Genomic DNA, 24,218 nt, shown 5'->3' with positions numbered 1-24,218 from the left:
AAGTGAAGCTAAATTATGAGATAAAATATGTGTTCTTAAACAAAAGTAAAAAGCATTCCTAATGTTGTCATCTGGCCCACTTTCAGAGTCTTTGTTTTATTTCCTGTCTGACTCAGTAGATGGCACTGCAGACTCAAAGTAGGGGAAAATCCATTGAGTAAATGTGAATTTATCCTAGGGCGAATGTCCTGTTTTTTTTCACCCTTGCTAGTAGAATCTGCCTATAGGGGATCCAGTGTGTTCTGCTGGAGTAGGACATGGGGGTCAAATAGTATGAAAAATAGTTTTCTGCCCCTCCTGGAAATTCTACTTTATATCTTCTCTCCTTGAAAAAGGGCATTTCCGGATCTTCCATAGATCCGGAAGGGTAAAAATGCAGACCATCACTTGACCACTAACCCAGACTCTGTCAGTACTACACACTCATAGCCACTTTCCCACAGTACCCGAATACCATCTCCCATCCTTTTTAATACATTTCTCCAAGCAGCTACTATGAATCAGTTAACAAAGGCACAAAAGATGAAATGTATTTATATTACCTGCCATAGAGTTCAGAAATTGTCAAGATAAATCCTAGAGTTATTCCAAAACGTCCAAGGTTTACCATATGGGCTATGAAAAACCAACATAAGAATCCAGGACTCCTCATTCTCACCAAAGAGTTGTATTCCCCCTCACTTGATTCCCTCCTGCTAAGTACACTAAGCACCAAGTTCACATGACCAAGCACAGCAGTTCATTACTCATTTGGAGATGGGAAAGGGAAGAGCAGGCAGAAATTAAATCCAATAGCAGTGGATGGCGGTCTGTGCCTCTTGAGTAGGACAGTTTTGTCTTGACCCAAGATAGTACTGCTCTGTGGACCCAGAACCAGCATCTCCTCCCCTAGGGTTTGCAATCTTCAAATGCCAAGGCTTTTTACCTCTCTCGGTTTTTAAGACAATAATTTATCAATTCTCAGGCAATGGCAGGTCCCAATATTAATATTGCTTTTTCAGGAAACTTCTATGATTTTTTTTCAACATCCAATTCTGTTGTCTAAATATCTTCAGGGAAAATCTGAGGGTAAAGCCCTTGAATCTGAATACAAGTAGCCTTGCTGCTTCTCCCCAAACTCCTATTGATGTCAGAATGAACATCAGTGGGCTCCAGAGCATGTCTAAATGAAATTTCAACAGAATTCTAAATATCATGTTCCAAAAATGATGTTATCACCCACTGGCTCATTCCTGATTTTCATCTAGCAGTTGCAACTCTAAAAGGTACCACTCTGCTCCAGTCACCTGGATTTGAAATCTGTCATTTTCTGCTTCTCATTGGTTCTCACCAGTCATATTAATTTTTGTCTATTCTGCTTGCATTCTTTTTAAAATTGTGAATGAATGTTTCAGGTATATGAAAAAGGTCAAAGGTGAGCATAACAGATACCCACATACCCACTGTTAAGTCAATCCAAATGTTTGCTTTTTGCCATAATTCATGTTTTTAACAAAAGTATTGTAATACCATTCCATTAATGCTTCAAGAAATAGCATAGGGTAGTGGTCAGCAACTTAGAGAGGACCTAAGCAACTTAATGAGACCCTATCTTAAAATTTAAAAAAAGGACTGAGGGCGTTGCTCAGTGGTTAAATACCCTGGGGTTTAATCCCCAGTATAAAAAAAATTAAAATTTCATCCTTTAGTAATAGGGCACAATTTTATCTTTGTACGATATAAATTGTTTTCTTTCTTTCTTTCTTTCTTTCTTTTTTTTTTTTTTTTTTTTTTTTGAGGGTTAGGGGAGAAATTCTGGAGCTCCTTTTAAAAGCTAGAGTTGTTCACTAATAAATTTCCAGTCAATCCTAGAAGAATATCATTTAAAAGCCAAAGGTTGAATATTTTCTCTTATATGTGAAAGCTAACCTACAATAAGTGGGGGATGGTAGAAGAATAGAAGTTCAGTAGATTAGACAAAGGGGAGTGGAGGGAGGGAAGAGAGATATGAAAAGGAAAGACAGTTGAGTGAATCAGACATAATTTTCCTGTGTACATATATGAAGATATCACAGTGAATCCCCCCATCAAGAATAGGGTCCTAACTAGAATAAAATATATTCCATGCTTGTATAATTATATCAAAATGAATTCTACTGTCATGTGTAACTAAAAAGAACCAATAAATTTAAAAAAAAGAAAAAAGATATGGGGAGTGAGCACAACTGGAAAAGAAAGTGAGAGAGAATATACCAGCTGAATTCCTCTTAGGAAGGAGGCATGTGCCAAGGGTTGGAGTAGGAAAGAAGTCACACCTCTTAGGGCCACCTTTGTAACCCCCTGTGGTAATCCTAGAAGCACTAGTAGAGTGGTATTACTTTGTCACAGGTTACTGGGGAAAAATATGTGAGATGGACTTACATATAATTGATGCTTTGCACCTTGTAAAATGGCCAGCAAATGCCACAGCATCTGCTCAAATGTGAATTTTGTAATGGAACAGAGGAGTAATGATTAGAAGAGAGTCATCACAACTCACTACAGCATAGACAAGAAGACTCAAAAAATCATAGAAGAGCAGTCAGAACCATAATCAAATTACAAGTGGTCATTTAATTTCAGTAATATGTTATCGTGCATCCCATTTAATAATTGTTATTATTTGACTCTTTCTGGTTTGTGGTTTTTCAGTGAATTTAATGTTTTTAAATATATTTAGTTTGCATTTAGTTGTTTCTATATGTTTAATATTTAACAAAAAGAATTTATGGGGGAGTACAGTATCCATGAGGATTGTTTTACCCTTTTAATTCCTGTTCATGTGTCACTCAACTTTGAGAAACACTGATGTAGACATGAGGACAGAGATGCTCCTGAGGTCCCTTATTAACAGAGAGCATTCAGGTTTGTTCCCTAGGTTTTATGGTCCAAAGCCCCAGTGTTACCTGGACTAGTCTTGTGTCCTTTGCGTGTATCTATTAAACACATTAAATAGGCGAGTGAACATTCATGATTCCTAGGATCCTGACTATTTTTCTCCCATTTTCTCACCTCTAGAGACATCCTAACTGCTCCATATATCTAGTCCATCATCACAGATGACCAGACTTTGAAATGAATATCCTTGTGTTCAAAAAGCAGAACTTCAATCTCAAAGAAACACCAAGGCATGGGCAGAAGATTTTTGTTTGGGGGTTTTGTTGTTGTTTTTCTTGTTTTTTTTTTTTTGTTTTTGTTTTTGTTTTTGTTTTTGTTTGTGGCACTGGAGATTGAACTCTACCACTGAGCTATATCTCCAGCCCTCTTTTTAAGTTTTGAAACATAGTCTCATTATGTTTCACAAGCTATCCTTGAACTTGCAATCCTCCTGTCTCAACTGCCCATCCAGAGTAGCTGAAATTACAGGCATGTACCTCCACACCCTCGGGGGTGCAGAAGTTACCTCTCTCTGCATTGGCACACTAAAGAACCATATAACTCCTCCATAGAGAAAGGAACAAAATATGTGGCAGAAATTGCAGCAATTTTCCCTTCCCTGAAGCCTGCCATCTGGTGCTACATACAAAGATGATTCATATGCATTTATTCATTTCATAAAGTTATTAATCAGAAAGTTATTAATTAGGCCATGTTTAGGCACTGGAGCCACAATGGACCATGACAGACAATTCCATAGGTCAATTTCACAGAGGCAAAAGTGGGGGGGGGTGATACATCAGAGTAGGCAATCAAGAAGATGCCTCTGAACAGAGGACATTCCGCTAAATGATAAGGAGACAGTAGTACAAATTTTGGAAACAGCATATTACCTAAAGGGAATAACAAATGCAAAAATACATTATTGACAAACCAATGGAAAATGTAAAATATCCTAAGATACTGTTTTGCACAAGCCTAAATAGAATAACAACCTAGTAATAACAACCTAGAAAAAAAGGATAATTTCCTAGAAATCAAGAGATAGAAAGTCTAAACAGACTAATATCCATAGAAGAAATGAAAATTTCACTAAAGAGCTTCCCCATAAGCAAAAAATAAATAAAAAAAATAAAAATTAATACCAACAAATCCAGATAGTTCTACAAGGAAAATTCTATGAAATCTTTAGATCAGATAATTCTGGAGATACTTAGAATCCTAGACAGTTTAGAAAAAATAAGAAAGTCTTCAAATATTAATATAGTATTTGTACTATACTGATACTAATTTATACTACATTGAATATAATATTGATACTACTACCTGACAAATATTATAAACACACACCAAAAAAACGATGACACAGAACAATATTGTTTATGAATATTGTGGAAATCTAAACTTTCTAAAATTTTGGAGGGCATTCAACATTATTTGAAGAATGAGATTTATTTCAGGAAAGCAAGGATGTATTAGAAGATTTGTTACATAAAATGTCATATGGATAAGAGTAAGGAGGAAAATTATAAAATCATTCCATAAATTTCAAGAAGATAATGTAACACAAAAAAATCTAGTCATGTTAATACTCAATAAAGAAAGAATTGGGATAGTCCCTTAACATGATAAATATATATGCCTCTGCCAAAAGTTACAATGGGAGAATACTAGAACAAGACCAGAATGCTCTGTACTTCTACAATTCTTCGATACTGTCTTGGAGATCTTGGAAAATATGATAAGATAAGGTACAGCAATTAAAGCACAAAAAAGAATCAGAAAGGGAGATTCTGAATAGAGATTCACCTGTCTCTATTTTCAAATGATATTGTTATAATTAGAGATCCTACAATAACCAGTGGAATACTCCTAACAAACTATATGAAAACTAAAAAAGGTCAGAGGATGTACAATCATCACATAATAAATCAATAGCTTTCACATATATCAACAATAACCTGCTGGAAAATATAATGATGAAGAAGAAAAATAATAACAACTACTACAAAAGCAAGGCATAAACTTAAGAAGAAATGTGTAAAACTAATATGAAGAAAACTAAAAAACACTACTGAAAGACACAAAAAGGGACTAAACAAATAAAAGGTCCTAGCATGTTCTTGTATGGAAGAACTCAACACCATGTAGATATTGATTCTCAGAGATTCTATTCATAAAATTAATGAAGACCAATAAAATACTTTCAACTTTATTTAGAAGTCTTAATAAGTTGTTTATAGTTCATAAAAAAAGCCTGAATATCCAATAATAGCTAAAAAAAAAGAGCAATAAAGTAGAGATAACTCTAGCAAATCATAATATATATTGTGAGTATATTTTAAATTGTGGCATTATAACATTTAAAAGACTGACAAATAGAACATAATACCTAGAATAGATAATCAGGATAGGAGAGAATATCTAGAAACAGACCCAAATGCATTGAAATGTAGTATTTAATAAAGACAGAATCTCAAATTAGGGAAGAAAGTATCAACTTCTTAAGTTAGCATTAGAACAAGTAGAGAGTCATTTAGAAAAAGATGAAATGGTGTCTGATTCCACTCACTAAGAGAAATTCTGCATGAAATAGATTTCTAAATGCAAATAACAAAAATATATAAGCACTAGAATAAAGTATGGGTCAATTCCTTTCTAACTTAAAACACAGATAAAATGTTCTTTTATTTAAAATTCAGGCACAATAAAATAAAAATTAACTCACATCTAATAAAAATTTGAATTTTACATAGAAAAAATATGCAATAAGCAAAGTCAAAAGACAAATGGCAAATTGAAAAAAAAATTAAATTCCTAACAAAGATCCAATATATCAAAAGCATAGAAAGCATCTGCAAATTAAGAAAAATAAAAGCCCACATTCTACTGGAAAATGGAGAAGAAACACAAACATAGATAAAAGGGAAAAATATTAACATGTCATTTCAATCTTAGTAAGAGAAATCCAAGTTGATAACATTGAGATACAATGTTTTATCTACCAGGGTAGACTTCAAAATCACAACAGTATACTCTGTTATCATGGCTCTAGGAGGACAGAAGTTCTCATCCAATACTGAAGGAAATATGAAATGATACAAACCCTATGGAAAGAAGTCTGACAATTTTCAGTTACTTCTGTATTTTAACCCAGCAATCATATCTAGGACTCTATCTCAAAGATACCTAGTAAATACATATACATATATGTATATATATGTTTACATATATATATATAAACATATATATATATATATGATTTATTACACCAAAAGTAAGGACCAACACAAATATTTAATAATATAGGGCTGGCTAATACACTCTAGCATATGTTCAAACTGTGGTATTAGAACACTATAAAAAAAGAGTAATAGAAGTGTCTATACAGTCATGCATGGCATAGCAACATTTCATTCAACAATAGTCTGCATATACAATGGTTGTCCCATGAGAGTATACTAGAGCTGGCAAATTCCTATCACCTAGTGATGTCATGGCTATTGCAATATCTCAACCCAACCCATTTCTCATGTGTTGGTGGCGATGCTCATGTGAACAAATCTACTGTGCCAGTTGAATAACAGCATAGCACATACAGTTACATCAAGTATATAATAGCTGAAGATGATAATAAAAAACTGTTCCTGATCTATTCATGTACTATATTTTTCATCATTAAAGTGTATGCCTACTCATCAAAAAAAAAAAAGTTTACTGCAAATAGTGTGCCACATTACCTGCAGCAGTCTCACATCTCATGTTCATCCTGTCTCAAAATCGTGTCATTTTCTCTTGTGCTTTATTTGACCTTGTGATTTTTTGTTCTTCATGGTCCTGAGTATAATAGGAATAGGTAAATAGTAGGACATATCCAGGTTTGTTTAAGCACACTCTATGATATTTGTACAAGGACAAAATTACCTAACAATTGAGTATGTATCAGAACATATCCCTGTCATTAAATGATGAATGACTTACTGAAATAGAAAAATCTCTAGATACATTTAAGTAGAATAAGGAAAGTGCAAGGGGGTATGTATACTATGGTACCTTATGAATAAGAAACGAAATAAATATTATTTTATTTTCAAAAAGAAACAAATGGAAGGCTTTACCACAAACTAACTTGAAAATATCCCATGTATCATAAAATAATTAAATATGTTAATGTTGTGAGGAATCAAGATTTCCAGTGTAAAAGAAGATTGATACAAGTTTAAATATTTTAAAAACTAAGTAAAAATCCTGCAACTTTAGTTGAACTTGAAATGTCAGTGGGTTCTATTTTCTTCTTTCTAAAAAATGCATGTTTCCCAGTTCTCTCCTCTGAAAAAGTCACAAAGCAATAACTGAGTAGCACTAAATACCTCCTATGTGCAAATAGTAGTCTCTACATACCATTCCCACTGTGGAGAAGTAACTGACTCCAGGGATGATACAGGAGTCATGAAAAAACTGAGCCTGGAAATGCACTGTTTTATCAGTTAGCAAGGAAGTTTTCAGAGCCTATAAGAGATCATGTGAAAAAGACATGAGCAAACTCACCAACCTAAGATAGCACTAAAAAATGATGAAAATGAATAGAGATATCAAATAAACCACAAACTTATAAGATACTTAAAGATGAAAGAAAACCATCACTCACATTTGGAGACTGCTGGGATATCAACTCATCACTCTGAAAATTGATAGATAAAGGCAAGAAAGGAGAGAATTTTTTATGCTGCACTTAAGTACAAAGTATATTTCTTTTTTGGGGGGGTTTATTTTTTTTAATTTATTTTTATTGTAAACAAATGGGATACATGTTGTTTCTGTTTGTACGTGGAGTAACAGCATACCATTTGCATAATAATACATTTACATAGGGTAATGATGTTTGATTCATTCCATTATTTTTTTCCTTCCCCCCACCCCTCCCACCTCTCTTTTCCCTCTATACAGTCCCTCCTTCCTCCATTCTTGTCCCCCTCCCACCCCCCATTATGTCTCATCATCCGCTTATCAGTGAGATCATTTGTCTTTTGGATTTTTGAGATTGGCTTATCTCACTTAACATGATATTCTCCAATTTCATCCATTTGCCTGCAAATGCCATAATTTTATTATTCTTTATAACTGAGTAATATTCCATGTATATATATACCACAGTTTCTTTATACATTCATTAATTGAAGGGCATCTAGGTTGGTTCCACAGTCTGGCTATTGTGAATTGAGCAGCTATGAACATTGATGTGGCTGTATCTCTGTAGTATGCTGATTTTAACTCCTTTGGGTATAGGCCGAAGAGTGGGATAGCTGGGTCAAATGGTAGGTCCATTCCAAGTTTTCTAAAGAATCTCCACACTGCTTTCCAGAGTGGTTGCACTAATTTGCAGTCCCACCAGCAATGTATGAGTGTACCTTTTTCCCCACATCCTCTCCAACACCTATTGTTGCTTGTATTCTTGATAATCACCATTCTAATTGGGGAGATGGAATCTTAGGGTAGTTTTGATTTGCATTTCTCTTATTACTAAAGATGGTGAGCATTTTTTCATATGTTTGTTGATTGCTTGTAGATCTTCTTTTGTGAAGTGTCTGTTCATATCCTTAGCCCATTTGTTGATTGGGTTGTTTGTATTCTTGGTGTAGAGTTAAAATTTTGAGTTCTTTATATATTCTGGAAATCAGTGTTCTATCAGAAGTATGTGTGGTAAAGATTTTCTCCCACTCTGTAGGCTCTCTCTTCGCACTGCTGATAGTTTCCTTTGCTGAGAGACAGCTATTTAGTTTGAATCATTCCAGTTATTGATTCTTGCTTTTATTTCTTGTGCTATGGGAGTCCTGTTAAGGAAGTCTGATCCTAAGCCAACAAGTTGAAGCTCTGGACCTAGTTTTTCTTCTAGATTGCATTCTTCTAAGATGCAAGGTCTCTAGTCTGATTCCGAGGTCCTTGATCCATTTTGAGTTGAGTTTTGTGCAGGGTGAGAGATAGGGGTTTAGTTTCATTCTGTTGCATATGGATTTCCAGTTTTCCCAGCACCATTTGTTGAAGAGGCTATCTTTTCTCCATTGCATATTTTTGGCCCCTTTGTCTAGTATTAGAAAATTCTATTTATTTGGGTTTGTGTCCGTGTCCTCTATTCTATACCATTGATCTACCTTTCTATTTTGGTGCCAATACCATGCTGTTTTTCTTACTATTGCTTTGTAGTATAGTTGAAGTTCTGGTATTGCGATACCCCCTGTTTCATTCTTCCTGCTAAGTATTGCTTTAGCTATTCTGGATTTCTTATTCTTCCAGACAAATTTCATGATTGCTTGCTCTATTTCTGTAAGGTACATCATTGGGATTTTAATCGGAATTGCATTGAATCTGTATAGCACTTTTGGTAGTATGGCCATTTTGACAATATTAATTCTGCCTATCCAAGAACATGGGAGATCTTTCCATCTTCTAAGGTCTTCCTTAATTTCTTTCTTCAATGTTTTGTAGTTTTCATTGTAGAGATCTTTTACCTCTTTGGTTAGATTGATTCCCAAGTATTTTTTTTTTTTTTTGAGGCTATTGCAAATGGGGTTGTTTTCCTCATTTCCCTTTTCAGCTGTTTCGTCACTTGCGTATAAAAATGCTTTAGATTTATGCGTGTTGATTTTATAGCCTGCTATTTTGCTGAATTCATTGATGAGGTCTAGAAATTTTCTGGAGGAGGTTTTTGGATCCTCTAAATATAGAATCATGTCATCCACAAATAGTGACAGCTTAAGTTCCTCTTTTCCTATTCATATCCCTTTAATTTCTTTAGTCTGCCTAATTGCTCTGGCTAGAGTTTCGAGGACAATGTTGAATAGAAGTGGAGAAAGAGGACATCCCTGTCTTGTTCCCGTTTTTAAAGGGAATGGTTTCAGTTTTTCTCCATTAAGTTGATGTTGGCCATGGGCTTAGCATAAATCGCCTTTACAATGTTCGGGTATGTTCCTACTATCCCATTTTTTCTAGTGTTTTGAGCATGAAGGGATGTTGCATTTTGTCAAATGCTTTTTCCGTGTCAATTGAAATAACCATCAAAGTATATTTCATGTTGAGCCAATAGTTCATGAGAAAATGTTTTTGTTTATAGAATTCCAACAATAAATAAAGGAAATGATAAAGTTAGAAAGTTACTATTTTGTAATCACTGCCATTATTCTATGCTGCTAAAATCAATGATGAAAAGTTCACAAGGATATTTATAATACATGGACCAAAGTACAACTCCTGAATGTCATGTAAATCTTAGCAGAAGCAGGACAATCAGACATTGTATAACTCGGGTTTCATGAAATAGAAAATAAACTACACTACCAACAAAACATTCTTGATGAAAGAAACAAAATTAACATGAATTTAATCCAAAAAATTGAATATAGCTAATATTTGCTAGAAACAACAAGGATGGAGGAAGAAGTTAAAATACACATGAGCAAGCAATTGGCCAGAACATGGAGAAATCTCCTATAAAAACAGCATGGTTTCCTTAACAAATAAATGCAAAAAATAGAGTAGCATGAAAATTATGTCAAATTAAGGTCACTATAAGAGATAAATAAACCTAATGCTAGAACTCATTTCGGCTCTAATTTTAAAATTCAGTGTAAAAAGACATTTTTTTAAAGACAATCAGAGAATTTTGATCATGGGCCATATATTAGATTAAATTAAAAAATTGTTTTCTGATTTGTAAAATGTGAAAGTGACCTTTTAATTAAGTGAAAGAAAAAAAATAGTCATTATCTGTTAAAAGAATAGACTATTTACTGGGAAAATATTCCAGCTCAACCTCTTCCAACCTCAGTAAATGCTAAAGAGAAAGATAAAATAAAATCAGCAAATTGTTGATGATTTCTGAAGCTGGATGATGATCTAGATGGGTTGTCACCATATTATTCTCTCTGTTTGTTTGGAAAATTCTCATATTTTCCAAAATAAGAGGAATTTTTTTCCCTCAAAATATTCAATATTCAGTAGTGTAAGCCTGAAATCATAGTTGAATCCTCAAGGTGCTCACATCATGGTGAAAGTAAAAAAAAAAGAATACCCCCTAAGAGAGAAGATCATCAGTTCTTCTGGTAGACTGCATATGCCCATCAGGAAGAAAAATATTATTTCCTACAGAAGCCATTAAATTATATGCTAAAATGTGATTATTGAGGTGTTATTTGCTTAATCTAAATAAAAATTATTCCCTAGAAGATTGGAAGATGTCCCTTTAAAAGAGTCTATAAAGCACTCTTTCAAAAAAGCATTTTCTATAATAAAAAATAGTTACCTATTTAAATATAAAATAAACCACCCACAGGGGAAAAAAATTCAGTTACTACTTTTTTAAAACCTTTCTAAACATGAACACAACCATCTTCTGCCTTAATTTAAAACTGGACATAACAAATTTTTTCGGTTCATCATGATTCTTTTCGGGCTTTGCTCTATGTAAACAGAGATGGACTGTGTACTGTTGTCTCTACCCCTATTTGCTACAGAGTTTATAATACTTGCATGACAAAGTAGAAAAGAAAAAGGACCAAATCAGTTCAACTGCAACTGACTACAAACATGCACATCGTATTTGTCCTGATTCTGTAATCTTATAAGTATATATGATAGGTATTTATAGTCTTACCCACAATCCATAAAAGATCTATTCCAAAAATTGCTTAATGTTTATTCTCTATAAAATTTTAGTTAAAGGTGCATCCCAGCTGATGTATTTTGGCTCTTCATGATATGTAAATTAGTTTCAGGATTTACTATGGTCTTTAACAGCGATAGAGAATACTCACAGGTAACCAATGATAAATAAGATCAGTTGCCACTCTGGAAAGCAGTATGAAAATTCCTCAGAAAACCTGGAATGGAACCACAATTTGACCCAGTTATCCCACTCCTTGGTATATACCCAAAGGATTTTAAATCAGCATACTATATTGATGCGATCACATCAATGCTTATAGCAGTACACTTCACAATAGCCAAACTATGGAACCAACCTAGGTGTCCTTCAACAGATGAATGAATAAAGAAAATGTAGTATATATACACAAGGGAATATTACTCAGTCATAAAGAAAAAGGAAATTGTGGCTTTTGCCAGTAAACAAATGGATGGAACTGGAGAATATCATGCTAAGTGAAATAAGCTAATCCCCCCCAAAACAAAGGCCAAATGTTTTATCTGACAAGCAGATGCTAACTCATAATAAGGGAGGGAAAGGAAAGAATAGAAGTACTTTGGATTAGACAAAGGAGAATGAAGGGAAGGGAAGGTGAATGGGAATAGGAAAGATAGTAGAATGAATCCAACATTACTTTCCTATGTTAATACATGAATACACAACCAATATAATTCCACATCATGTACAACCAGAAGAACAGGAAGTTGTACTCCACGTATGTCAAAATACATTCTACTGCCATGACTAATTTAAAAGAACAAATAGAAAATACATTGAATATATTTCCTGAAATTGTAAAGTTTGAATATCCAATTAATAAAGTTATATATAATATTTTAATAAGATTGAAATTCATTAACATTGCAAAAAAAGATAAGATCAGTTGCCATAAACTGAATGTATTATCCAGGACATTAAAGACAAGATAAAATTACTAGATCCTCCAAACTGGAAGGCACCCAAGAATTTGTTTGGGTTGATGCCTAAAAGTGGGAAATTAATCCATTGACCAGCTTAATAGTGTGGTAGGGCTGCCACAGCAAAGTACTGCAGACCCCCTGCTGAAACAACAGAAAAGTATGCCCCACAGTTGTGGAAGAGAGAAGGCCCAGATCAAAGCATCAGCAGGGATGGTGTTCTGTAAGCTGTGAGGGAGAACCTATTCCAACCTCTCTCCTATTTCTGGCCATTTGCTGTCAATCTTTGGTATTCCTTTGCTTGTAGAGACATCATTCCAATCTCTGCCTTCACAATCACATTTTATTCTCCCTGAGTACCTTTCTTTAAAGGCATTCTTTTTTGTAAAGGTGGCTTAAAACTTCAACTTATATTTTTGGGGGAACACAATTCAACCCATAACTGTCAAAATCAAAAACAGATCACCATCCCATTTCCCACAGGTCAGCAAGTAAAAATTTGCTTCCATATTTTGAATAAATATGTTACTGTTTGTCCTAGCCACAGAAGAAAGTGTTTTCATTTGATAACCTTCAGGGGATTATACTTGGAACACAAGTTAGAATGTAGCTTCCAGCTACTCTAACAATGAAATGTTATAATGAAAAAAGGAGATGGAAGTTTATTTTCCCTTCAGTTAATCATCTGAGATGAAGCAGTCCAGTGATGATTTGAAAATTCTAAATTAGGTGCCATCTCCAATACTCCGAACTACTGTGGCAATGTGGGTCACTCTGTATAGTAACTGCCTACTTACTTGTCTACTTTGTCCACTGGACTCTAAGTTCCTTGATGGAAAAATTAGCTGTGCCTTCATCCTTTTTTTATTGTTAGGACTTAGCATAATGCCAGTCACAAGTACACAGGTGCTTAACACTTGCTGAAGGAATGCATGCAGTCTGTAATATAAATTGTAATTCCTTTCCATTATCATAATTGCAAGATCTTTTCTAAAATATTTTTCCTAGGGTAAAACTAACTCCAGTTATTTTGAAGAGAAATGAAGTTTGGTATGTAGATATTAGGACTTATATATATTACATATAGGTAGGACTGGTCACAAATGAAAAGTGAAGTCATGTGGCAGCTTCAACAGCTGGTGTGTGATTTCTAAGTCCACTTCCCCCAATCATAGAAGCACAGGTTCACTTCCCCTAATGACAGAAGCCTGTTTTAGGTGGGAGCTTCTATCAGGCAGTGTCCCTGAGATATGAGGAAGATTCTCCAGATGACCCCAATGGACATTCATGGATCAAGAAATAAATCTCTAATGTTGCAACATATCTAATCTGTCTTGATTGACATACTTTGTAATATCTGCTTTCTCCATGTCTTTATTCTTGCTATTAGAACTTGCCTCCCTCTCTAGAAGTAGAAAATACCAAATATTCTCTTTCCAAGTCTCCTTAGCAGCTAAGAGAGGCCATGCAGCACAGATCAGGACAACAAAATAGAAGGTAAATTCTACTTGTACTCCAACTAAGTATTTTCCATCTTCCAAAAAGAGATTCTGAAAAGAAACTTCCTCTCCCCTTTCCTTCTGTATGCAATTGTACAAAACCATATTTTAACTGAGAAAATAAACCAAAGAATTAAGGTCAACATGTTAAAAAAAAAAAAAAATTATCAATGACATAATTGAGTGACTATCCCAAACCTGAATCTGCCACCTCAACACTGATCATTATGTGAGATTATATGTATCTTTAGTGATCTTTAGTGGTTGAAAGGTTGTTGATTAGGAATATTTTGTTAATTCCAGTTGAATGCATCCTAATTAAGTCCATGGTGCTTTAGTCAGTTTTTTCTCCGCTATGACTAGAAGGACCCAACCAGAACAATTATAGAGGAGGAAAAATGTATTTGGAGGCTTACAGTTTCAAAGGTGTCAGTTCATAGACAGCCAGGTCAAGGTGAGGTTGAACATCATAGTGGAAGAGTATGGCAGAGGGAAGTAATTCACATGGTGATCAGGAAGCAGAGAGAGAGACAGCAAGTCTCCACTCTCCAGATACAAAATATATACCCTATAGCCTCTCCCTCAGTGAGCCACTTCCTCTAACCACACCCCACCGCCTCCAGTTACCACTCAGTTAATCCCATCAGGGATTAATTCATTGATTATGTTAAAGATATAACACAATCATTTCTCCTCCAAACCTTCTTGCATGGTCTCACATGTGAGCTTTTTGGGGGACACCTCACATTCAAACCATAACATGGGCATATGTGAACTTTCTGTCTCAGGCATCTTATCAGTCTAAAATATCAAGAGCCAGTCACATTGAATACCTAGGAACCAAAAACATTATTTGTAATTACTGAAAACATGAGGAGATCATCTAGTGATGAAATTATTTGCCTGAAGTTACAATCCATATGCTAATATCAGAAAAGGATAGTGAGCTTGCTCACACTGGAAAGGAAGCAAAAGAGAGTAGATTGGAAAAAGATATGCACAAGTAAATTTGTTATTTGTATCTTTGTTCAGGATCAGCTCATAAAACAATTTTATAATTAGCTACCTGCCTAGGAAACTCTCAGTTGCCCAAGTAAGTACACAAAATGCCAACCACATGTGTTTCACCAGCAGTAGATCTTCATAGGTTGGGAAGAAACTGATGAAGAAGTAACTTCATTTTGTTTGAATGGTTCTTTACAAAAGTTGTTTCACTCTTAAACCTGATTCACATTTAATCTACTACCTTTATCTCTCTCTTTTGAAAACAAAAGAACAAGTGTTAATTTGTCTACATTACTTTTAATTAGAAAATGCTTTTTCAAGTACAATTCTTAATATATTATTAAATATTCTATTGAATAGTGACAGTTTTATAGAATACTCCTCGAACTCCTCAAAAGAATACAGATTTGGAACAGGAATCATTCATTGCTTTTTGAAGAAATCACAATATCAGTTAAGCCAGAATAGGCAGAGTACAACAAATAAAGCACAGACACTTGGACATGAGAACAAAATCTTCTCCAAAACAGTTCTCCCACCAACCCAACCCACCATTTTCCACATCGTCTGCCATTTTCAGGAGTTTCTTTCACGTGATTATGCTCCCAAAGAGCCATTCCTAGTAGCAATCACAGACACAGACTGTATCCGCTTTTAAATTTTAGATTAGATCAGATACTTAATGGGGTTCTTTCATACTCGGGCAAATAACTATGGTTCATGCTCAGCTGTATCTTTTATGCACTGCAAAAAAATAGAACTACATGGAATGGAAGAAGTGATAGCTAATGAGATAACAGGTTTCCATGGACTATCTGGGTGCAAGAGCACTGGTCAACAGAGGGGTGCAGAAGGATCACAGGTGATAAAAAGGCCACCTTATACAGTTGCAAGTGAGCAAGAGGGAATCAGACAAACTTTTTGAGGAAATATTTAAGGGAAGGAGTGGAGATGTTGAAAAATAATTCATGCATTCTTCTGAATAATGAGAAATACTTTAAAAACCAATATCATAAGTTCTAATATAATTATTATTTGGATGATACTTCCAGAATCATCTCTTCTTTTGGCCCCAGAACTTTATACTAAATATGGTATTGTCTTTAAGAAAAATGATCACAAGTCTTGGAAATTATTAGCTAATTCTTTAGTTGACCTTCATAGAAAACCCTCTAGAGTACTGATTCATGGAAAAGTGTTTCAGGTTCATTCTAATTCAATGTATCATGTTTAAGTTGTTCAGTTATATGTAAATGAATGTTAGTATTATCATTATTAATATTGTTATTATTTTTAAATCTTAAAGTTGTTTTCGAAGTAAAAGTTGATTTTATCCTAAAGTGCTAAAGCTTCTGCACACATACAAAAAATTTTGACTTGGGGTTTGGAAGTTTACTTTGCAGTCTGGGCACTCCTAGTTAACTTACATAATTTTAAATGCAATTCGTACTTTCAGGCAATTGATGTTAGACTGTCATTTTTCATTCTTTGGGACATCCAGCTGGGTATTTCACAATGCCCTCAAATAACTTTAAAATAATATTTACCAAATTGTCTGCAGTCTCTATTCTCCCCAATTAGAAGGTCCAACACAAAAGTTATACAATATGAACTTTAAGGTTTCTGATTTTTAAATGTCTCTCCAGAATTTATATATCAAATTGAAATTTTTCTCATTCAAAATAGTCATCTTTTGACACTTACACATTTGTCTCAAATATGATCTCACTAATTGTCAAGGTCCAAACACTAGTACAATGCTGAATATGTAAATCTTAATAAATATTCTATGCCTGAACAGGTCCATAGTGAGTGTGTGAGCAATGCAAGTGAGCAATTGATAAAAGAATTGATAGTGAATTTAGAACCTAATGTTCAAGGATTGCCTTCCAGTCAGTAAAACATCCACTTAAAACTATACTAATGGCAAAGTTTTGTGGTTTGAGGTGAATTTGATCAGCAAAAACAGTCAAGAATCGTTTAGATTAAGTCTTGGGAATAAGAGACACAATCCAATGGGATAAGGACACTTAAGGAAATACAAGGCATGATCAAAATATTGCAAGTCTGACTTTCTCACAGTTGGGCTCTGAAGGCAATTCAGAAATGCTTTGACCATCAAAAACAGCTCTGAACGAGGCATACGACTCCAGGGTGGCTGCTTTGATGGGCAATAGTCATTAGGGTATAAAATGTAAAATTGGCATGCTAATTTTCTGTTTCTCTAATCAAGCTCATACATTTATGGTAAGATTACATAATACTTTTAAATGCAATTGGAGGAAAGGTCTTATAACCTTATTCTAATCTTAAATTTAAAAAGCTCATTTTTTTTTATCTGTAAAAGGAAAGACTATATAGAGAATTTTTGCAAAGTCTTCCAGTGTTGACATTCAATAATTCTAAAAGAAATAGGTTAGATATTGTTCGCACATCTTTGAATACTCTCACTAACATTTCAGAAGCTTCATATTAAAGGGAACTGTCCCTTAAACAACCACAAGGCCTCAAGGGAAATCATGCTTGCTCTAAGTTGTGAACTGCAAGGTGCATGGCTGCTGTCGTAAGACTGAATGAGACTCCTCTCTTTCCCTCCCTATCACCCCCATACACACAGACACACACACATGTGCACCTCTGTCCCATTAGCAGTAAACAGTCCCCAAACAGGGACGATTATAGAAGTCCAAGTGGTAGTTCACATTCATGTGCAATCAGTACATATACAAGGTAAAGCTAATCTTTAAAATATCTGAAAACTTTTCACTAAATAGTTACAACTTCAAAAATGGAAGAAGTGCCTTCAAATGGAAGTATGACCACAGGTTTCAGAATCTCCATCTTGCGATTATGTCCAAAATATCTTATTCTGTAAATTCCTGGCTGGGCTGTGTCTGGAATATGCCATTCTATGGTTGCATTGCTCCGACCCAGCAGTCCTTTGTGCCAATAAAACCTGTTGGTAGAAAATAAGCAAAACACAATTTTATTTTATTTATATGTCATGGTTTAGATATGAGGGGTCCCCCAGAAACTCATTTGTGAGACCATGCAAAAAAGTTTAGAGGTGAAGTGATTAGATTACGAGAGATATAACCTAATTGGTGGATTAATCTACTGACTCGGATTAACTGGGTGATAACTGTAGGCAGGTAGGGTGTGACTGGAGGAATTATGTCTCTGGGGGATGTGCGTTTTTGGGTTTATATTTTGTTTCTGGTAACAGAGCTCTCTCTGCTTCTTCTCTCTGCTTCCTGGATATTCTGAGCAGATTTCCTCCAAGTCCCTCTGCCATGATGCTCTCCCTCACCTAGGGCCCCAAGCTATGCAGTTGACCAGCCATGAACTTGACCTCTGAAGCTGTCAGTCAAAATTAACTTTTCCACTTCTAAGTTGTTGTTGTCAGGTCTTTTAGTCACAGTGACACAAAGCTAACTAAAATATTATACATGGCTATCAAAAATACCACAATATAATAAATCCTTATTTTCACTTAACCATGTGAACCAAATCAACCTGCAAATAATTACTTGGTTTTTGACAAATTGTCAAAAACTTTATCTACTACATCGCCATCTTGTGGTGTGAGAGTTACAGACTTTAGATTAAAAATATTTTCTTATTTCAGACACATTGTCAAAATCTTAAAATTATCTATTCAACTCAAAAATCTGGTAACAAAAGGCACTGAGATATCATTTCTCTGAAGGAATGCCATGAGCTTATTACCTCACTTCTTGAATCTGTAAGAATTAAACATCAAGCTTCTTATGTTTCAATAGTTCAAATAAAGAATCACTGGTCATACAAAAACAAGCACTACATGTTGAAAACAGAATTATTCTTTCCCCAATAGGAAAGTTGAGCTCTACAGATACATCTCTGCTCCCTCAACCAAGATCCCTTTCAACCAATTTGCAAGAAGTTTAGTCAGTTTTTCAAGGTAATACCTATACTCATAGAAGGAACAAAACTGCCAAGATGTCTGTAAGAAAGGAAGCCATAACCTCATTAGCACCTAACCTTACAGAAGCGCACACCACACCATTTTGTAGAAAAGTAGAATCAAGATGAAGTCTAAAAAATCAATTCAATGTAGCCAGGAAAATCCTGGGGACTTGAATATCATGAATACCATGTGTGAAGTCAGTCTTCTTATTTGCCTTTTCTCCATTACTAACCAACTGTTTTCAAGCCTTCAAAGACAAAATATTCCATAGACATGCTCACCGAGTCTCCCAGGAGGCATCATTATACATTATCTGCCATGCTGCTGTAGTGTTCTCATATTTCTCTACAGTGAGGAAGGTCTGATGGGTCTGAAATGCAATTAATTTAACTCATCAGGCACTGCACAGTCAGAAAAAGGATGCTTTCTGTACTAAGACCTTTAGATGACCACATGCCAACCTTGTATGAAAATGTATTTTAATTTCACCCAAATTCTTAGGTATTCTGCTTAACCTATGCAATATCTTTATAACGTTAACTTATCCAGTCTATTAAAAACCATGACATTTTTAGAAATTTGAACAAAGTATAATTATGGATCTCAAAGCAAATTTTGGAAGTTAGAGTTAAAAAGAAATTGGAAATAAAACTTGAGACTTTAAAAAGACATAAGTCAAGGCTTCTTGTGACAGTGTCTTGATCTATATTCTAAGGCTTTCTCTAGTTGCCTCATGATTTAGGAGGGAAAATGGAAAAGTTTCTTCATCTTTCCATCTCCAAGTGAATGAATTGTTAGTTACAGTACCTCCCTGAGTGAAAGAACTGAAAAGAATATATTAAACCTTCCTTGTCCTGTGATGCTAAAGGCAGTTTTGTCATAATGGATTCCCATAAACCATATCATAAGCAGATTTTATTTCCCCATTGGAAGATAGCTATAACAGAGCAATTTGTTTCAGACCAAGAATTCAGCTTCAAGTAAAGCAGAGATTTGAATAATATGACAAGTTATTAAATGCAAAGGTCATAAATCTGCAATTTCCCTCAAAATCTTTTAGACTGTGACCTTTAAAGATAGGGCTTGTGCTTAATTCACCTTTATCCATCATAGTCTTTACATCTATCATTTACCAGCACTCAAATAACCCTTTACTGAATATATCACTTACTTACACTGGGCCATGTAATTATTTAAAATTCTTCTCTAATTATTCAACTGATGGGTTATATTCAATAAAGAAGTTTTCATAACCGTAGTGACTTGTAAAGAGAATGGTTTCTGTCTAGTTGAGGCAGAACGACATGGGGAAAACTTTAGATGGACTAGGAGATATGATGGATCCTAATTACTACATCTAGGACACAGATTGGAGAAACTGTAGAGGCCACCAGGCATTGGGGACAAAACATATGAAACATATGAAACATCATTTCCCCACTTTCCTATCACAAACTCTTCCAGATGCATAATTAGTTACTACAAGTTAGTTAATCTTTCTAGGATTCAGTTTACTCATCTATACATTAAGGACAATTAAGCAATATATTGGACAGTAGTGAGGATTAATGAGATTCACATGATGATGTATATAAAGTACTTAGAACAGCAGCTGCAAATAATAAACATGCATTAAATAGTAATATAAGGATTATTAGTAATAAATGGTACTAGAAATTGTTTTACACAAAGTCCCTGAGCATTCTTAGAAATTAATTCTATTTTCATTTAATTTTTACTCATTTAAGCATTTTGTTCTCCTGCTTCTCCATGGCATAAATGATGATAATTCATCTCTATCCTAAGGATATCAGATGACAGATAAGCCTGTAGCTTTGATATAATATTCTGATATCTTCAGAAAATAATTTTCTAAACATGTTGATATCCTTGTATAGCTTGATCTCTGAGTGCATATTAACTATCTAAGCAGAACATTTCCCCCAATCTTATACTTGACAATATCACATGGCCATAGTCATTATCATAGCTATAAGGGCATTTTAAAGGGAAATCACATTTAGAAGAAAGGTATGTTAGATTATAAGTGACTATGGGCCATAGGCAGAATGGCTCATGGATAGAGCGGATACTGTCATGAGAAGATTTGACTTATGTCTTTAGCCACAGCAAAAGATATGACCTTGAAATCACTTTTATATGCCAATTTTCTTTTCCTCTACAAATTTCTTCATTGTTCGAATTTTTACAACCAGAATGTGTCCTGTTTTACTTGTGTAGTTATAAGACTATCCTAAGGAAGTTATAGAAGAGTAAAATTACTTCATTTGATTATTAGATACATTGCATATGTGAAAGATTTATCATATATGTCATGAAAACAAGAAAGTCTAAAGTGCTATGTAATGAACAATTAATAGTAACTTCCTCTGAAAAGCAGATTTGTGAGAAGAAGGGTACTTTCACTTTATAATTTATATACTTCCACAGTGTTCATTTTTACATTGGACAAGCGTTTCTTATTCCATTTTGCAAGATTAACAAATGAGCATTCTGTTACTACCAGTAGTCAAGGGAATGACCAATAAAAAGTGAAGTAAAGTACATGGGCCAGAACCCAAACCCACAGCAAAGGAGGTAGGAACGGGGCAACAATACTAAAGAAGGAAAGAGCCTACAAAGAAGGGACACAGTTCACTTGCTTGGCCCTTTGATTATTTTGCCAAATTACTGGAGTTCTAAATATGAGTACATAAATGAGATTGTGTTCAAACTAACATCATGTAAAAAGACAACATGGTCCTATATGAACTGTGCCATATGTGTCCTAAGTAGAGCTGATTAGACATCTCTCTGTGCTTTTTTTCCAGACTCCATTTCACATTAACTGCATCCACTGCATATTTTCCCACTTCACAAAATAAAATGCAAAACAGGTAGCACATTTTTTTTAATGTTGTGAACCTCTAAAAGAATATTCAAGTGACTAAAAAGGCAAAAAAAAAATGGATTTAAATTTGTAAAGACGACAATGCTTACCCAGTTTTCTGCTGAATTCTTTGGGTTAGCCCCTACAAAGGTAATTTCAGCAACTTCTCCCTAGAAATAAAAATTTCATTTAATGAGTTCTAATAAAGAATTTTTGCTGTACTCATATCGAAGTCATTAACTACTATCCATTCTGGATGCCTATGTAGATTCTTTTTTATTTAATTACATGATTACCTTCTAAGAAAATGAGGGGAAATACCCCTGCAACAACGAACAAGGGAACTTGGGATCAATGAATTTTCTTCTAGAAGATTCAGATATAGAAGAAAATATAGATGAACTAGAGCTGTAGTTCATATCAATGACAACACATTCAAATGACTTCTTTAGCCCTTAAAATTTTCTCATGCTTCCCTCTCACACACACCCAGGAGATAGACTGAATCAAGTAAGAGGAGATAAAACTCTCCATGCATGACTTATATTTATATAGGGTGGAGTCTCTGGGTATGCAATATTCTACCACCTGAAATAATTTAAAAACTGAAGAACAATCCTCAAGTGTTAGAAAACAAAGAACATAAGCCCTATAATTGCTGCAATTTAATGCCTTTAGAGTTTACAGGCCATGACACAAAAAGGCAGAATTCAAGTCAAGTCTGGAAGTGTACCTAAGTTGAGATATGAAGGAGGGAATTCACAAAGACTGAATAAGTTCACCGCATACAGTACCATAGAGAGGAGGGTTCCAGAGAGGAGAGTACCATTGAAAGGAGAGCTAATGGGGTGGGAAAGGGGGAGAACTCAGAATTTGCAGAAGGCTTAGTTCATTTGTACACGCATGCAAGGGAGCTACCTGAAATCAGAAGACAGTCACCTGAAAGAATTAGATAGAACTATCTCCAGGTTCACATGGAGTTGTAAAAATTTCTGTTCCCATCAACCAGACTGGAAAACCTCATAATTCAGAAGAGTTTTCCTCAGTGGGACAGGTTTTGGGTAGGGAGAAGGGATTTGCCCTAGACTAAAATCTGTTCTGGCCCTGCCTAAAAAGTTTAGTGATAAGTAAAACCATAGGTAAAAGCAATAAAACTAAAATCTAATTCTTTGAAGGCATACATTACTGAAATTGGGAAGAGATAGGAGGCATCATTATCATCAACTCTACAGAAATTAAAAGGATTACAAGGGAATATTATGAACACCAAATTTCATATTATACCAACAATTTAAGCAACGTGTACAAAGTGGGAAAATTTCAAGACAAATGGAAACTGTTAGAAAGACACAGATTACTAAAAATAAAGTTAGGGGGCGATCCAAGATGGCGGACTAGAGGGTGACTGCATCCCCAGTCTATCCAGAACCCAGGAGTTAAGAAGGGGAGGCATTGAGAGACTCGGACTAAAATAGAGCCACAGGTGAGTCTGCCCACTGGGTAAAGCTCGGCCCGGGTGGCAGGCCCAGATAGAGGTGGCTTATCGGAGCAGGGCAGGACAGCTAGAGTCTTCCACAGGCAGCCCTGCACACCCCAGCGGTGGGCCCCTCCCACACAGCCAGCTTCTCCAGGTTCTTGGAGCAGGCCCCCTAGTGAGAGCCTTTCTGATCAGAACAAGCTCCAAGTCCCGGAGCCAGTGCGGCATGCTCCGGCCCGCAAGCAGCTTCAGGGACCAGGACAGGGCAGCCAGAGACCTCCCCAGGCAGCCTGGACCCCTGCGGTGGGAGGCACCTTTCAAGGCTAGCTTCTCAGAGCAGACCGCCCAGTGAGAGCCTTTCTACATAGAGCCAGCCACAAGTCCCCGAGCCAACGGAGAGCTTCGATCCGCAAGCAGCCTCTGGGATCAGGGCAGGGCAGCCAGAGACTTCTCCAGGCAGCTCTGCCCACTCTGGCCCCAGGCTCTTTCCACGGGGCGATCCAAGATGGCGGCCTAGAGGGTGACTGCATCTCCAGTCGCTCCAAAACCCAGGACTCAAGAAGGGGAGGCATTGAGAGACTTGGACAAAAATAGAGTCACGGGGTGAGTCTCCCCCACTGGGCGAAACTTGGCCTGGGCAGCAGGCACAGATAGGGATGGCTTATCAGAGCAGGGCAGGGCAGCTAGAGTCTTCCCCAGGTAGCCTTCCACACTCCGGCGGTGGCCTCCTCCCACACGGCCAGCTGCACGGTGCAGGCCCCCAATGAGAGCCTTTCCGCACAGAGCCAGCTCCAAGCCCTGGAACCAGTAGGGGGCTTGGGGCAGCTTTCTTCGGAAGCATTGCATTATCAAGTTCCTCCAAGACTTCAGGCTACTGAAGGCTGGGAG

General features: G+C 35.7%; 1 protein-coding gene across 1 annotated transcript in view; it reads right to left on the bottom strand.

Annotated features, from left to right (window-relative positions):
- Positions 1-15,297: 15,297 nt before the first annotated feature.
- The window catches only part of Asah2 (N-acylsphingosine amidohydrolase 2), a 113,061-nt gene continuing 104,140 nt past the window's right edge, over positions 15,298-24,218 (bottom strand). Inside the window, exons 22-24 of the mRNA XM_047551965.1 lie at positions 21,964-22,023; positions 19,245-19,333; positions 15,298-17,970 (exon numbers count right to left, since the gene is read on the bottom strand). Coding sequence (XP_047407921.1) covers positions 17,781-17,970; positions 19,245-19,333; positions 21,964-22,023 — 339 coding nt within the window. The 3' untranslated portion in view covers positions 15,298-17,780. The remainder of the gene's footprint in view (positions 17,971-19,244; positions 19,334-21,963; positions 22,024-24,218) is intronic.

Source organism: Sciurus carolinensis, chromosome 5, assembly GCF_902686445.1.
Source record: "Sciurus carolinensis chromosome 5, mSciCar1.2, whole genome shotgun sequence".
In the NCBI taxonomy this organism is placed as follows: Eukaryota; Metazoa; Chordata; class Mammalia; order Rodentia; family Sciuridae; genus Sciurus; species Sciurus carolinensis.
This window is presented reverse-complemented; position numbering and strand designations above follow the sequence as displayed.